Source organism: Oncorhynchus kisutch, linkage group LG15 (assembly GCF_002021735.2).
Source record: "Oncorhynchus kisutch isolate 150728-3 linkage group LG15, Okis_V2, whole genome shotgun sequence".
In the NCBI taxonomy this organism is placed as follows: domain Eukaryota; kingdom Metazoa; phylum Chordata; class Actinopteri; order Salmoniformes; family Salmonidae; genus Oncorhynchus; species Oncorhynchus kisutch.
The window spans coordinates 8937554-8955681 of NC_034188.2; the positions used below are offsets into that span (position 1 = coordinate 8937554).

Sequence of the window (18128 nt, forward strand, 5' to 3'; positions counted from 1 at the left end):
TGTATATTGTACACATTAGGATACAGTTGGTGAGAAGGGTTTAGACAAATAGGTAGATAGTGTAACGGAACTACACTTTTTTTCTTCACAGGAAAAAGAAAAATTCAACATTGAATTATAATTGTTATAGTTATTTTTTTTGTGTGTGTGATTATTACAGTCTAAACAATATGCTTTTACTTAGTGAAAAACCCTATCAGACCTAAAAAAAAAAAAAAGAGAAAATTTACAAATAATTTATTCATAACATGTGATTATTTAAATGTTTATTTTAGGTTTTTTTTTCTCGCGAATATATCAATCTTCAATGTCCTGTAGCCATGTACGTTATATGAAAAATATGAGAATTTCTGACAATTAAAACTTCACAGGGTTTGGTCTTTGGAAAGTGTATCCCAAAATGACATCAATGTCTACATAAAAAACTATATGTTGCCAGCCTATTCCTACTGAAATCAACAAGACTGGACCACTTCCTTAGTTCTGGACAATTTCCTTAGTTAGTGGGGACAAAATAAATGATCATGTTTTTTCAGTATCTTTGGATATAAATGATTCAAACACTACCAATGCGATTGTCTCTCAGGATAACATGGAATTTATAAAGGAATTTATTTTGGTCAATTTATTAACTATTAAATAAATGAAATTTCATTTAACATCGCTTACTATTTCATAATAGCCTCCAAAAGAATGAGTTAAACAAGTACCGTGTGTAAAACAGACATGTGGTATGGGAGGTGGGTAGTGAAAGGACGACATACGCAGTATCGGCTTCCTTCACTGTAATGCAGTGCTCATGTTTGATTGTCTTTGGACTGCACTAAACCACCAACTGTTAAATATGATGTTGACTAAATCGTTTTCATAGAACTGTGTGTGTTTGTCTTCTTCTCTACACTGAACGTGAATGTGTTGTATTCTATGGATAATCTGAGTGTTTAATGTTGGATGTGAATCTGTTGTATTCTATGGATAATCTGAGTGTTTAATGTTGGATGTGAATCTGTTGTATTCTATGGATAATCTGAGTGTTTAATGTTGGATGTGAATCTTGTGTATTTATGGATAATCTGAGTGTTTAATGTTGAATGTGAATCTGTTGTATTCTATGGATAATCTGAGTGTTTAATGTTGGATGTGAATCTGTTGTATTCTATGGATAATCTGAGTGTCTAATGTTGAATGTGAATCTGTTGTATTCTATGGATAATCTGAGTGTCTAATGTTGACGGGGTGACCTTTGTTTGAGTAAAAATGGTTTCTCTCACAAGATGCAGTCTGTCAGGCTGATAATCTCCTATATTTAATCTGGGAAAATGAGAGATGTTTTATTATTAGTCAGGAATGTAAAGGGAAATCAAATATTCCACTTGACTTAGTTGTTTCATAGCATTAAGAAGGCATTGGATCAGCTCTATTCGTACAGCCAGACTAACATGAAATACATACGTCATGATGTGGCATGTTTGCATCCTTTGAAGACAAACAGCGTATTACAAAGTTAAATGATATCATGAAACGACTTCAACGAGACCCTCATTATTAACAGTTCCCCTGTTGGAGGAAGTCCTACGAAGGCACAGTCTAAACTAACTAAACTGCTGATCTCAAAAAGACCCAGAATAGAATATCCCCTTCCCATACAGTTACAGTAGCTCACTTACTATAAAAATAGAAAAAGCCAGTGAATTAAAAAATAAATAAATAAAAAAGCGCTCCATCTTCAGATACGTGTTGGCAGTGCTTTTCAACCACATGAGCAGGAATGCCCATTGAAGAGTCCATTGGTACGGTGGATTGAACCCTGCTCTCTAATGCATGGCTGGACAGAAACTCCTTACCCCAGTTAATACCAATGGCCAACCAATCCAAATGCATCTACCTGGTGCGGTGAATCTATATACCAATGTTGGAATGTTAGATAAGTGGGGAAAAAAAAAAAACATAAACTCAGTCGGCAGTTGAGAGACCGACGAGAAGCTGTGGGTAGATATATAACCACATTGTGTCTAGTCAGAGTAAGAAAACAACAAATACTTCTGTAAAGGCAGTGAATGGCCGTTTGGCAAGAACCCCTTCTACCCAAATCCCCAGTCCCAGATCTCTCCTCCCCCTCCCCCCAGTCCCAGATCTCTCCTCCCCCTCCCCCAGTCCCAGATCTCTCCTCCCCCTCCCCTCCCCCAGTCCCAGATCTCTCCTCCCCCTCCCCCAGTCCCAGATCTCTCCTCCCCCTCCCCCAGTCCCAGATCTCTCCTCCCCCTCTCCCTGTCCCAGATCTCCCCTCCCCCAGTCCCAGATCTCTCCTCCCCCTCGCCCTGTCCCAGATCTCTCCTCCCCCTCCCCCAGTCCCAGATCTCTCCTCCCCCTCCCCCTGTCCCAGATCTCCCCTCCCCCAGTCCCAGATCTCTCCTCCCCCTCCCCCAGTCCCAGATCTCTCCTCCCCCTCCCCCAGTCCCAGATCTCTCCTCCCCCTCCCCTGTCCCAGATCTCCCCTCCCCCTCCCCCTCCCCCAGTCCCAGATCTCTCCTCCCCCTCCCCCAGTCCCAGATCTCTCCTCCCCCTCCCCCAGTCCCAGATCTCTCCACCCCCTCCCCCTGTCCCAGATCTCCCCTCCCCCTGTCCCAGATCTCCCCTCCCCCAGTCCCAGATCTCCCCCTCCCCCTCCCCCTGGCTGGACCGAACCATGTGTTGTTGTTGTTGTTGTCGATGTGTTCATTACTTCTTGAACATGTCCTTTAGAGGTCCAGGGAGGAACTTGAGGACGGTGTCCAGAATGCTCTCCTCATCCTCGTCTTCCTCGTCTCCGCACCCGGCTGGGATGGCCTTCTTGGCGCGCGTCAGAGACCCCTCACAGGCCTGCTCCATGGCTGCCTTCTCCTCCGCCTCCTTCTCCTCCTTCTTCTTCAAGCCATACTGCGTGGATAAAGGGCACAGAGATAACAATATATGAGGATGTCACTTTCATAAGGAGTAGCACCCCCACACCTCCCATCTTGAGATCAAATGGAGTTCCACAAGGCTTGATTCTTGCACTTACAGCGCCTTCAGAAAATATTCACACCCCTTGACTTTATCCACATTTTGTTATGTTACCGTTTGTTAGTAAATATTGTTAAATATTGTTATTTTACTGCTGCTGGTTAATTATTAGTTATTTTTATTTTTTATTTTCGATTTTTTATTTTTTGTTAGCAATTCTTTTACTTCTTAAAGCATTGTTGGTTATTGGCTTGTAAAGTCAGCATTTCACTGTAAGATCTACACCTGTTGAATATTCGGCGCATGTGACAAATAAAATATGATTTGATACAGCCTGAATTTAAAATGGATACAATGTAGATTTTTCTTCTTTCTCACTGGCCTACACAAAATAGCCATAATGTCAAAGTGGAATTATGTTTTTAGATAAAAAAAATAATAATAATAATTTAAAATGATAAGATGAAATGTCTTGAGTCAATAAGTATTCAACCCCTTTGCCATGGCAACCTAAATAAATCCAGGAGTAAAAATATGCTTAAAAAGTCTCAATAAGTTGTATGGACTCACTCTGTATATTAGTGTTTAACATGATTTTTGAATGACTACCTCACCTCTGTACCCCACACATACAATTATTATCTGTAAGGTCCCTCAGTAGAGCAGTGAATTTCAAACACAGATTCAACCACAAACACCAGGGAGGTTTTCCAATGCCTTGCAAAGAAGGGCACCTATTGGTAGATGGGTAAACATTTTAAAAAGCAACCATTGAATATCCCTTTGAGAATGATTGTTGTTAATGGTAGTTTTTAATTAAACTTAAAGTCACTACAAAGATACAGGTGTCCTTCCTAACTCAGTTGCCGGAGAGCAATGAAACTGCTCAGGGATTTTCACCATGAGGCCAATTTAAAACAGTTACAGAGTTTAATGGCTGTGATACGAGAAAACTGAGGATGGATCAACAACATTGTAGTTACTCCCAATACTAAATTGACAGAGTGAAAAGAAGGAAGCCTGTACAGAATACAAATATTCCAAAACATGCTTCCTGTTTGCAACAAGGCACCACTGCAAAAAAATGTGTAAGAGTAATTAACCTTTCGTCCTGAATAAAACGTGTTATATTTGGAGCAATACAACACATTACTGAGTACCACTCTCCATATTTTAAAGCCAGGTGGTAGCTGCATCATGTTATGGGTATGCTTGTAATCGAGAAGGAATGGGGACTTCTTCAGGATAAAAAAATAAAACGGAATGGAGCTAAGCACAGGCAAAATCCTAGAGGAAAACCTGATTCAGTCTGCTTTCCACCAGACACTGGGAAATTTATTCACCTTTCAGCAGGACAATAACCTAAAACACAAGGTCAAATACACACTGGAGTTGCTTACCAAGGAGAGTGTTCGGAGCTAGAGTTTGGACGTAAATCTACTTGAAAATCTATGGCAAGACCTGAAAATGGTTGTCTAGCAACAACCAATTTGACAGAGCTTGAAGAATTTTGAAAATAACAAATGGGCAAATATTGTACAATCCAGGTGTGGAAAACTCTTAGAGCCTTACCCAGAAAGACTCACAGCTCTTAGAGCCTTACCCAGAAAGACTCACAGCTCTTAGAGCCTTACCCAGAAAGACTCACAGCTCTTAGAGCCTTACCCAGAGACTCACAGCTCTTAGAGCCTTACCCAGAAAGACTCACAGCTCTTAGAGCCTTACCCAGAAAGACTCACAGCTCTTAGAGCCTTACCCAGAAAGACTCACAGCTCTTAGAGCCTTACCCAGAAAGACTCACAGCTCTTAGAGCCTTACCCAGAAAGACTCACAGCTCTTAGAGCCTTACCCAGAAAGACTCACAGCTCTTAGAGCCTTACCCAGAAAGACTCACAGCTCTTAGAGCCTTACCCAGAAAGACTCACAGCTCTTAGAGCCTTACCCAGAAAGACTCACAGCTCTTAGAGCCTTACCCAGAAAGACTCACAGCTCTTAGAGCCTTACCCAGAAAGACTCACAGCTCTTAGAGCCTTACCCAGAAAGACGCACAGCTCTTAGAGCCTTACCCAGAAAGACTCACAGCTCTTAGAGCCTTACCCAGAAAGACTCACAGCTCTTAGAGCCTTACCCAGAAAGACTCACAGCTCTTAGAGCCTTACCCAGAAAGACTCACAGCTCTTAGAGCCTTACCCAGAAAGACTCACAGCTCTTAGAGCCTTACCCAGAAAGACTCACAGCTCTTAGAGCCTTACCCAGAAAGACTCACAGCTCTTAGAGCCTTACCCAGAAAGACTCACAGCTCTTAGAGCCTTACCCAGAAAGACTCACAGCTCTTAGAGCCTTACCCAGAAAGACTCACAGCTCTTAGAGCCTTACCCAGAAAGACTCACAGCTCTTAGAGCCTTACCCAGAAAGACTCACAGCTCTTAGAGCCTTACCCAGAAAGACTCACAGCTCTTAGAGCCTTACCCAGAAAGACTCACAGCTCTTAGAGCCTTACCCAGAAAGACGCACAGCTCTTAGAGCCTTACCCAGAAAGACTCACAGCTCTTAGAGCCTTACCCAGAAAGACTCACAGCTCTTAGAGCCTTACCCAGAAAGACTCACAGCTCTTAGAGCCTTACCCAGAAAGACTCACAGCTCTTAGAGCCTTACTCAGAAAGACTCACAGCTCTTAGAGCCTTACTCAGAAAGACTCACAGCTCTTAGAGCCTTACCCAGAAAGACTCACAGCTCTTAGAGCCTTACCAGAAAGACTCACAGCTCTTAGAGCCTTACCCAGAAAGACTCACAGCTCTTAGAGTCTTACACAGAAAGACTCACAGCTCTTAGAGCCTTACCCTGAAAGACTCACAGCTCTTAGAGCCTTACCCAGAAAGACTCACAGCTCTTAGAGCCTTACCCAGAAAGACTCACAGCTCTTAGAGCCTTACCCAGAAAGACTCACAGCTCTTAGAGCCTTACCCAGAAAGACTCACAGCTCTTAGAGCCTTACCCAGAAAGACTCACAGCTCTTAGAGCCTTACCCAGAAAGACTCACAGCTCTTAGAGCCTTACCCAGAGACTCACAGCTCTTAGAGCCTTACCCAGAGACTCACAGCTCTTAGAGCCTTACCCAGAAAGACTCACAGCTCTTAGAGCCTTACCCAGAAAGACTCACAGCTCTTAGAGCCTTACCCAGAAAGACTCACAGCTCTTAGAGCCTTACCCAGAAAGACTCACAGCTCTTAGAGCCTTACCCAGAAAGACTCACAGCTCTTAGAGCCTTACCCAGAAAGACTCACAGCTCTTAGAGCCTTACCCAGAAAGACTCACAGCTCTTAGAACCTTACCCAGAAAGACTCACAGCTCTTAGAGCCTTACCCAGAAAGACTCACAGCTCTTAGAGCCTTACCCAGAAAGACTCACAGCTCTTAGAGCCTTACCCAGAAAGACTCACAGCTCTTAGAGCCTTACCCAGAAAGACTCACAGCTCTTAGAGCCTTACCCAGAAAGACTCACAGCTCTTAGAGCCTTACCCAGAAAGACTCACAGCTCTTAGAGCCTTACCCAGAAAGACTCACAGCTCTTAGAGCCTTACCCAGAAAGACTCACAGCTCTTAGAGCCTTACCCAGAAAGACTCACAGCTCTTAGAGCCTTACCCAGAAAGACTCACAGCTCTTAGAGCCTTACCCAGAAAGACTCACAGCTCTTAGAGCCTTACCCAGAAAGACCTACAGCTCTTAGAGCCTTACCCAGAAAGACTCACAGCTCTTAGAGCCTTACCCAGAGACTCACAGCTCTTAGAGCCTTACCCAGAAAGACTCACAGCTCTTAGAGCCTTACACAGAAAGACTCACAGCTCTTAGAGCCTTACCCAGAAAGACTCACAGCTCTTAGAGCCTTACCCAGAAAGACTCACAGCTCTTAGAGCCTTACCCAGAAAGACTCACAGCTCTTAGAGCCTTACCCAGAAAGACTCACAGCTCTTAGAGCCTTACCCAGAAAGACTCACAGCTCTTAGAGCCTTACCCAGAAAGACTCACAGCTCTTAGAGCCTTACCCAGAAAGACTCACAGCTCTTAGAGCCTTACCCAGAAAGACTCACAGCTCTTAGAGCCTTACCCAGAAAGACTCACAGCTCTTAGAGCCTTACCCAGAAAGACTCACAGCTCTTAGAGCCTTACCCAGAAAGACCTACAGCTCTTAGAGCCTTACCCAGAAAGACTCACAGCTCTTAGAGCCTTACCCAGAGACTCACAGCTCTTAGAGCCTTACCCAGAAAGACTCACAGCTCTTAGAGCCTTACCCAGAAAGACCTACAGCTCTTAGAGCCTTACCCAGAAAGACTCACAGCTCTTAGAGCCTTACCCAGAAAGACTCACAGCTCTTAGAGCCTTACCCAGAAAGACTCACAGCTCTTAGAGCCTTACCCAGAAAGACTCACAGCTCTTAGAGCCTTACCCAGAAAGACTCACAGCTCTTAGAGCCTTACCCAGAAAGACTCACAGCTCTTAGAGCCTTACCCAGAAAGACTCACAGCTCTTAGAGCCTTACCCAGAAAGACTCACAGCTCTTAGAGCCTTACCCAGAAAGACTCACAGCTCTTAGAGCCTTACCCAGAAAGACTCACAGCTCTTGGAGCCTTACCCAGAAAGACTCACAGCTCTTAGAACCTTACCCAGAAAGACTCACAGCTCTTAGAGCCTTACCCAGAAAGACTCACAGCTCTTAGAGCCTTACCCAGAAAGACTCACAGATCTTAGAGTCTTACCCTGAAAGACTCACAGCTGTAATCACTCTTAGAGCCTTACACAGAAAGACTCACAGCTCTTAGAGCCTTACCCAGAAAGACTCACAGCTCTTAGAGCCTTACCCAGAAAGACTCACAGCTCTTAGAGCCTTACCCAGAAAGACTCACAGCTCTTAGAGCCTTACCCAGAAAGACTCACAGCTCTTAGAGCCTTACCCAGAAAGACTCACAGCTCTTAGAGCCTTACCCAGAAAGACTCACAGCTCTTAGAGCCTTACCCAGAAAGACTCACAGCTCTTAGAGCCTTACCCAGAAAGACTCACAGCTCTTAGAGCCTTACCAGAAAGACTCACAGCTCTTAGAGCCTTACCCAGAAAGACTCACAGCTCTTAGAACCTTACCCAGAAAGACTCACAGCTCTTAGAGCCTTACCCAGAGACTCACAGCTCTTAGAGCCTTACCCAGAGACTCACAGCTCTTAGAGCCTTACCCAGAAAGACTCACAGCTCTTAGAGCCTTACCCAGAAAGACTCACAGCTCTTAGAGCCTTACCCAGAAAGACTCACAGCTCTTAGAGCCTTACCCAGAAAGACTCACAGCTCTTAGAGCCTTACCCAGAAAGACTCACAGCTCTTAGAGCCTTACCCAGAAAGACTCACAGCTCTTAGAACCTTACCCAGAAAGACTCACAGCTCTTAGAGCCTTACCCAGAAAGACTCACAGCTCTTAGAGCCTTACCCAGAAAGACTCACAGCTCTTAGAGCCTTACCCAGAAAGACTCACAGCTCTTAGAGCCTTACCCAGAAAGACTCACAGCTCTTAGAGCCTTACCCAGAAAGACTCACAGCTCTTAGAGCCTTACCCAGAAAGACTCACAGCTCTTAGAGCCTTACCCAGAAAGACTCACAGCTCTTAGAGCCTTACCCAGAAAGACTCACAGCTCTTAGAGCCTTACCCAGAAAGACTCACAGCTCTTAGAGCCTTACCCAGAAAGACTCACAGCTCTTAGAGCCTTACCCAGAAAGACCTACAGCTCTTAGAGCCTTACCCAGAAAGACTCACAGCTCTTAGAGCCTTACCCAGAGACTCACAGCTCTTAGAGCCTTACCCAGAAAGACTCACAGCTCTTAGAGCATTACACAGAAAGACTCACAGCTCTTAGAGCCTTACCCAGAAAGACTCACAGCTCTTAGAGCCTTACCCAGAAAGACTCACAGCTCTTAGAGCCTTACCCAGAAAGACTCACAGCTCTTAGAGCCTTACCCAGAAAGACTCACAGCTCTTAGAGCCTTACCCAGAAAGACTCACAGCTCTTAGAGCCTTACCCAGAAAGACTCACAGCTCTTAGAGCCTTACCCAGAAAGACTCACAGCTCTTAGAGCCTTACCCAGAAAGACTCACAGCTCTTAGAGCCTTACCCAGAAAGACTCACAGCTCTTAGAGCCTTACCCAGAAAGACTCACAGCTCTTAGAGCCTTACCCAGAAAGACTCACAGCTCTTAGAGCCTTACCCAGAAAGACCTACAGCTCTTAGAGCCTTACCCAGAAAGACTCACAGCTCTTAGAGCCTTACCCAGAGACTCACAGCTCTTAGAGCCTTACCCAGAAAGACTCACAGCTCTTAGAGCCTTACACAGAAAGACTCACAGCTCTTAGAGCCTTACCCAGAAAGACCTACAGCTCTTAGAGCCTTACCCAGAAAGACTCACAGCTCTTAGAGCCTTACCCAGAAAGACTCACAGCTCTTAGAGCCTTACCCAGAGACTCACAGCTCTTAGAGCCTTACCCAGAAAGACTCACAGCTCTTAGAGCCTTACCCAGAAAGACTCACAGCTCTTAGAGCCTTACCCAGAAAGACTCACAGCTCTTAGAGCCTTACCCAGAAAGACTCACAGCTCTTAGAGCCTTACCCAGAAAGACTCACAGCTCTTAGAGCCTTACCCAGAAAGACTCACAGCTCTTAGAGCCTTACCCAGAAAGACTCACAGCTCTTAGAACCTTACCCAGAAAGACTCACAGCTCTTAGAGCCTTACCCAGAAAGACTCACAGCTCTTAGAGCCTTACCCAGAAAGACTCACAGCTCTTAGAGTCTTACCCTGAAAGACTCACAGCTGTAATCACTCTTAGAGCCTTACACAGAAAGACTCACAGCTCTTAGAGCCTTACCCAGAAAGACTCACAGCTCTTAGAGCCTTACCCAGAGACTCACAGCTCTTAGAGCCTTACCCAGAAAGACTCACAGCTCTTAGAGCCTTACCCAGAAAGACTCACAGCTCTTAGAACCTTACCCAGAAAGACTCACAGCTCTTAGAGCCTTACCCAGAAAGACTCACAGCTCTTAGAGCCTTACCCAGAAAGACTCACAGCTCTTAGAGCCTTACCCAGAAAGACTCACAGCTCTTAGAGCCTTACCCAGAAAGACTCACAGCTCTTAGAGCCTTACCCAGAAAGACTCACAGCTCTTAGAGCCTTACCCAGAAAGACTCACAGCTCTTAGAGCCTTACCCAGAAAGACTCACAGCTCTTAGAGCCTTACCCAGAAAGACTCACAGCTCTTAGAGCCTTACCCAGAAAGACTCACAGCTCTTAGAGCCTTACCCAGAAAGACTCACAGCTCTTAGAGCCTTACCCAGAAAGACCTACAGCTCTTAGAGCCTTACCCAGAAAGACTCACAGCTCTTAGAGCCTTACCCAGAGACTCACAGCTCTTAGAGCCTTACCCAGAAAGACTCACAGCTCTTAGAGCCTTACACAGAAAGACTCACAGCTCTTAGAGCCTTACCCAGAAAGACCTACAGCTCTTAGAGCCTTACCCAGAAAGACTCACAGCTCTTAGAGCCTTACCCAGAAAGACTCACAGCTCTTAGAGCCTTACCCAGAAAGACTCACAGCTCTTAGAGCCTTACCCAGAAAGACTCACAGCTCTTAGAGCCTTACCCAGAAAGACTCACAGCTCTTAGAGCCTTACCCAGAAAGACTCACAGCTCTTAGAGCCTTACCCAGAAAGACTCACAGCTCTTAGAGCCTTACCCAGAAAGACTCACAGCTCTTAGAGCCTTACCCAGAAAGACTCACAGCTCTTAGAGCCTTACCCAGAAAGACTCACAGCTCTTAGAGCCTTACCCAGAAAGACTCACAGCTCTTAGAACCTTACCCAGAAAGACTCACAGCTCTTAGAGCCTTACCCAGAAAGACTTACTGCTCTTAGAGCCTTACCCAGAAAGACTCACAGCTCTTAGAGTCTTACCCTGAAAGACTCACAGCTGTAATCACTCTTAGAGCCTTACACAGAAAGACTCACAGCTCTTAGAGCCTTACCCAGAAAGACTCACAGCTCTTAGAGCCTTACCCAGAGACTCACAGCTCTTAGAGCCTTACCCAGAAAGACTCACAGCTCTTAGAGCCTTACCCAGAAAGACTCACAGCTCTTAGAGCCTTACCCAGAGACTCACAGCTCTTAGAGCCTTACCCAGAAAGACCTACAGCTCTTAGAGCCTTACCCAGAGACTCACAGCTCTTAGAGCCTTACCCAGAAAGACTCACAGCTCTTAGAGCCTTACCCAGAAAGACTCACAGCTCTTAGAGCCTTACCCAGAGACTCACAGCTCGTAGAGCCTTACCTAGAAAGACTCACAGCTCTTAGAGCCTTACCCAGAGACTCACAGCTCGTAGAGCCTTACCCAGAAAGACTCACAGCTCTTAGAGCCTTACCCAGAGACTCACAGCTCGTAGAGCCTTACCTAGAAAGACTCACAGCTCTTAGAGCCTTACCCAGAAAGACGCACAGCTCTTAGAGCCTTACCCAGAGACTCACAGCTCGTAGAGCCTTACCTAGAAAGACTCACAGCTCTTAGAGCCTTACCCAGAAAGACGCACAGCTCTTAGAGCCTTACCCAGAGACTCACAGCTCTTAGAGCCTTACCCAGAAAGACTCACAGCTCTTAGAGCCTTACCCAGAAAGACTCTCAGCTCTTAGAGCCTTACCCAGAAAGACTCACAGCTCTTAGAACCTTACCCAGAAAGACTCACAGCTCTTAGAGCCTTACCCAGAAAGACTCACAGCGCTTAGAGCCTTACCCAGAAAGACTCACAGCTGTAATCACTCTTTGAGCCTTACCCAGAAAGACTCACAGCTGTAATCACTGCCACAAATGCTTCTACAAAGTATTGACTCAGGGATGTGAATACTTATGTAAATGAGATATTTTTGTAGTTCATTTTCAATAAATTTGCTAACATTTTAAAATGTGTCATTTATGGGGTATCATGTGTAGATGGGTGAGGGGATAAAAATCGATTGAACCTATTTTGAATTCAGGCTGTAACACAACAAAATGTGGAACAAGTCAAGGGGTATGAATACTTTCTGACCTATCTATATTATTTATAGTTTACATTAAAAGAGCAATCTGGGATTCAAAGACTTATACAAAGTGTAGTATACAACTGAAGGTTGGGGCCGGAGTAATGTAATGGTTTTATAACGGGGTACATCGAATGTAAAATAGTTTCTGAGTCATTTGTGGACTGCTGCAGTGCTCACCTTGTCCCTGATGGACTGTCGTACGACTTCTCTTTCTGCCTCCATTTTCCGGTGCTTATCCTTCCTCTCCTCCTCCTGTTGTCTCAGTGCCTCCTGTCTCTCCTCCTCTTCCTCCTTCTTCTTCTTTGCGGCCTCTGGATCCTTCTCCTCCTCTCCGCCTAACATTTTCCCCATGTCTTTAGTGGCCCCTGGAGGAAGCAGGAACACACACAGAGCCTGAAGTCATTCAGTTAAAATACAATACAATACACTTCTATTTGTCCATCTGCTACCAACCCAAATCCTACAGCCACAACCTGCCACCTGTCTCACTGGTCTATATGATATACTGTATCAGCAGCCCAACCTGTCTCACTGGTCTATATGATATACTGTATCAGCAGCCCAACCTGTCTCAATGATCTATATGATATACTGTATCAGCAGCCCAACCTGTCTCACTGATCTATATGATATACTGTTTCAGCAACCTGTCTCACTGGTCTATATGACATACTGTTTCAGCAACCTGTCTCACTGGTCTATATGACATACTATATCAGCAACCCAACCTGTCTCACTGATCTATATGACATACTGTTTCAGCAACCTGTCTCACTGGTCTATATGACATACTGTATCAGCAACCCAACCTGTCTCACTGATCTATATGCCATACTGTTATCAGCAACCCAACCTGTCTCACTGATCTATATGACATACTGTATCAGCAACCCAACCTGTCTCACTGACATACTGTATCAGCAACCCAACCTGTCTCACTGATCTATATGACATACTGTTTCAGCAACCCAACCTGTCTCACTGATCTATATGACATACTGTATCAGCAACCCAACCTGTCTCACTGACATACTGTATCAGCAACCTGTCTCACTGGTCTATATGACATACTGTATCAGCAACCCAACCTGTCTCACTGGTCTATATGACATACTGTATCAGCAGCCCAACCTGTCTCACTGATCTATATGACATACTGTATCAGCAACCCAACCTGTCTCACTGACATACTGTAACAGCAACCTGTCTCACTGATCTATATGATATACTGTATCAGCAACCCAACCTGTCTCACTGGTCTATATGACATACTGTATCAGCAACCTGTCTCACTGGTCTATATGATATACTGTATCAGCAACCCAACTGTGGGTCTGTAAAGTTCCAGTAGAGTACATGAAATATAGAGAAATTACCATTGTGCATAGACTTCTGGTGTAAAACTAGCGTGTGCACCAGCCAGTCCAGTTGAAAAGGCTGTGTCATCTTGTAATCAGTAATGACTGAAATGTCCTGACTCGTAGCACGTGGCAGCTCTCTGGTGACTATAACACAACGATTTCTCCCAGCATATTGATATTGTCGTTGTTACCAGAGTCAGATCAATAATAAACAGAGCATCACCTGAGTGACTATGAATTATGTATATAACAGCAGAGTTCAAACTTTATCCTGGAATTGATCTACTGTTCTGACACTAGATGAGGCTGGCCGCAGGCCAAGTTACTGCTCTGAAACAGGAAGTTACTGCTCTGAAACAGGAAGAGGCTGGCCACAGGCCAAGTTACTGCTCTGACACAGGAAGAGGCTGGCCGCAGGCCAAGTTACTGCTCTGAAACAGGAAGTTACTGCTCTGAAACAGGAAGAGGCTGGCCACAGGCCAAGTTACTGTTCTGACACTAGATGAGGCTGGCCGCAGGCCAAGTTACTGCTCTGAAACAGGAAGTTACTGCTCTGAAACAGGAAGAGGCTGGCCACAGGCCAAGTTACTGCTCTGACACAGGAAGAGGCTGGCCGCATGCCAAGTTACTGCTCTGAAACAGGAAGCGCCAAGTTACTGCTCTGAAACAGGAAGAGGCTGGCCGCAGTCCAAGATACTACTCTGACACAGGAAGAGGCTGGCCGCATGCCAAGTTACTGCTCTGAAACAGGAAGCGCCAAGTTACTGCTCTGACACAGGATGAAGCTGGCCGCAGTCCAAGTTACTGCTCTGACACAGAAAGAGGCTGGCCGCAGGCCAAGTTACTACTCTGACACAGGAAGTTACTGGCCACCAGGAGCCAATAGATGCCCCTGGAGAGCAGGGTTAAAGGTCACTCTGGAGCACCTGCAGAGCATGGTTAAAGGTCACTCTGGAGCCCCTGGAGTACAGGGTTAAAGGTCACTCTGGAGCACCTGGAGAGCAGGGTTAAAGGTCACTCTGGAGCCCCTGGAGAGCAGGGTTAAAGGTCACTCTGGAGTACCTGGAGAGCAGGGTTAAAGGTCACTCTGGAGCCCCTGGAGAGCAGGGTTAAAGGTCACTCTGGAGCACCTGGAGAACAGGGTTAAAGGTCACTCTGGAACACCTGGAGAGCAGGGTTAAAGGTCACTCTGGAGCCCCTGGAGAGCAGGGTTAATGGTCACTCTGGAGCCCCTGGAGAGCAGGGTTAATGGTCACTCTGGAGCCCCTGGAGAGCAGGGTTAAAGGTCACTCTACGCACTGTTAGCGCCCACCTGCTTTCAAATGTATAGCCCCCACGGACTACGGCACTACTACCCCATGATAAATGTAAACAACTGTCACGTCTTCTCCCTCTCCCCCTCTCTGGTGCTCGTTGTCACCAGTTCTCTCATTATTACGCATACCTGTCACTATCGTTACGTGCACCTGTGCCTCATGACACTCACCTGGACTCCATCCCCTTCCTGATTACCTCCCCTATATATCTGTCACTCCCTTTGGTTCTTTCCTCAGGCGTTATTGGTTCTGTTTCTGTTTCATGTCTGTATGCTTTTCCTGTTTTTTGTTTGGTTCCATGTTCGTATATTTCTTAAATGATTCTCTCCCTGAACTTGCTTCCTGACTCCCAGCGTCCCACGTTACAGAATAACGCCTCACCCAAGGGGAAGCATCAGGGAGTGTTTTTTTGTTAGTGTAGGTGACGTCGGGTCCGGGTGTCGCTACCGTAACAACCGGGGATCCCTCAGTTGGCTCGTCAGGCTCCCATGCCTCCTGGTCCCCGGGACCTTCCCTCTGGTCGGTGTTCTGCAGCTGGAGCCGCGTGTCAGGGAGGGGGTACTGTCACGTATCCTCCCTCTCCGGCACGCCAGGTCACCAGGCTGCTCATTATTACGCACATAGTTACACGCACCAGCGCCTCATCAGACTCACCTGGACTCCATCACCTGCTTGATTACCTTCCCTATACAGTGGGGCAAAAAAGTATTTAGTCAGCCACCAATTGTGCAAGTTCTCCCACTTAAAAAGATAAGAGAGGCCTGTAATTTTCATCATAGGTACACTTCAACTATGACAGACAAAATGAGAAAAAAAATCCAGAAAATCACCTAGGATTTTTTATGAATTTATTTGCAAATTATGGTGGAAAATAAGTATTTGGTCAATAACAAAAGTTTCTCAATACTTTGTTATATACCCTTTGTTGTCAATGACAGAGGTCAAACGTTTTCTGTAAGTCTTCACAAGGTTTCACACACTGTTGCTGGCATTTTGGCCCATTCCTCCATGCAGATCTCCTCTAGAGCAGTGATGTTTTGGGGCTGTTGCTGGGCAACATGGACTTTCAACTCCCTCCAAAGATTTTCTATGGGGTTGAGATCTGGAGACTGGCTAGGCCACTCCGGGACCTTGAAATGCTTCTTACGAAGCCACTCCTTCATTGCCCGGGTGGTGTGTTTGGGATCATTGTCATGCTGAAAGACCCAGCCACGTTTCATCTTCAATGCCCTTGCTGATGGAAGGAGGTGTTCACTCAAAATCTCACGATACATAGCCCTATTCATTCTTTCCTTTACACGGATCAGTCGTCCTGGTCCCTTTGCAGAAACACAGCCCCAAAGCATGATGTTTCCACCCCCATGCTTCACAGTAGGTATGGTGTTCTTTGGATGCAACTCAGCATCCTTTGTCCTCCAAACACGACGAGTTGAGTTTTTACCAAAAAGTTCTATTTTGGTTTCATCTGACCATATGACATTCTCCCAATCTTCTTCTGGATCATTCAAATGCTCTCTAGCAAACTTCAGACGGGCCTGGACATGTACTGGCTTAAGCAGGGGGACACGTCTGGCACTGCAGGATTTGAGTCCCTGGCGGCATAGTGTGTTACTGATGGTAGGCTTTGGTCCCAGCTCTCTGCAGGTGATTCACTAGGTCCCCACGTGTGGTTCTGGGATTTTTGCTCACCGTTCTTGTGATCATTTTGACCCCACGGGGCGAGATCTTGCGTGGAGCCCCAGATCTAGGGAGATTATCAGTGGTATGTATGTCTTCCATTTCCTAATAATTGCTCCCACAGTTGATTTCTTCAAATGAAGCTGCTTACCTATTGCAGATTCAGTCTTCCCAGCCTGGTGCAGGTCTACAATTTTGTTTCTGGTGTCCTTTGACAGCTCTTTGGTCTTGGCCATAGTGGAGTTTGGAGTGTGACTGTTTGAGGCTGTGGACAGGTCTTTTATACTGATAACAAGTTCAAACAGGTGCCATTAATACAGGTAACGAGTGAAGGACAGAGGAGCCTCTTAAAGAAGAAGTTATAGGTCTGTGAGAGCCAGAAATCTTGCTTGTTTGTAGGTGACCAAATACTTATTTTCCACCATAATTTGCAAATAAATTCATAAAAAACGTGATTTTTTTTTCTCATTTTGTCTGTCATAGTTGAAGTGTACAAATTACAGGCCTCTCATCTTTTTAAGTGGGAGAACTTGCACAATTGACGAGACGGCCGAGGCGCAGGAGCCTGACGAGCCGGCCGAGGTGCGGGAGCCTGACAAGCCGGCCGAGGCTCGGGAGCCTGACGAACCGGCCGAGGCGTGGGAGCCTGACGCGCCGGCCGAGGCTCGGGAGCCTGACGCGCCGGCCGAGGCGCGGGAGCCTGACGAGCCGGCCGAGCTCGGGAGCCTGACGACCGGCTCGCCATGCCTCGCCAGGTTCCCGCACCTCGCCAGGCTCGCCATGCCTCACCAAGCTCCCGCGCCTCAGCTGGCTCTATAGGTTCCCGCGCTTTAGCCGGCTCTATAGGTTCCCACGCTTTAGCCGGTTTACAGTTTGAGATTTGCAATGAACGTTGCACCCTAATGGAATTATTATTCATGTCTTTGATACTGCTTGGGTCACATATACTGCATGATCATCTCTCCAAGTAAAGGTCTTGATCTTGATTTAATGAAGAGTGGTGAATTCCCTTCTTAGCACGCGAATGGTACTTTCAAGTTTCAAGAATGAGATATGAATAAATTAGGCCTATGCTAATTCAGTTAAGGTCCATTTATGTCTTTAAAGTAAAACTAGAGGGTGGTCTTAGTGAGATTCCCATAAACTGTGGCTATGAATGCAATGTGTATTGTATACAATATAAATAAAGATGTTGTTCCACCATTCAGGACCATCACAAAAATGTGATTTTCCTGTGTTTTATATACACTGCTCAAAAAAATAAAGGGAACACTAAAATAACACATCCTAGATCTGAATGAATGAAATATTCTTATTAAATACTTTTTTCTTTACATAGTTGAATGCGCTGACAACAAAATCACACAAAAGTTATCAATGGAAATCAAATGTATCAACCCATGGAGGTCTGGATTTGGAGTCACACTCAACATTAAAGTGGAAAACCACACTACAGGCTGATCCAACTTTGATGTAATGTCCTTAAAACAAGTCAAAATGAGGCTCAGTAGTGTGTGTGGCCTCCACGTGCCTGTATGACCTCCCTACAATGCCTGGGAATGCTCCTGATGAGGTGATGGATGGTCTCCTGAGGGATCTCCTCCCAGACCTGGACTAAAGCATCCGCCAACTCCTGGACAGTCTGTGGTGCAACGTGGCGTTGGTGGATGGAGCGAGACATGATGTCCCAGA

The 18128-nt window shown here is 45.8% G+C and overlaps 1 protein-coding gene across 1 annotated transcript in view; it reads right to left on the reverse strand.

Moving 5' to 3' along the window:
* Positions 1-2651: 2651 nt before the first annotated feature.
* LOC109878024 (complexin-2) overlaps positions 2652-18128 on the reverse strand; it is a 61348-nt gene continuing 45871 nt past the window's right edge. Inside the window, exons 3-4 of the mRNA XM_020470256.2 lie at positions 12260-12447; positions 2652-2916 (exon numbers count right to left, since the gene is read on the reverse strand). Coding sequence (XP_020325845.2) covers positions 2719-2916; positions 12260-12447 — 386 coding nt within the window. The 3' untranslated portion in view covers positions 2652-2718. The remainder of the gene's footprint in view (positions 2917-12259; positions 12448-18128) is intronic.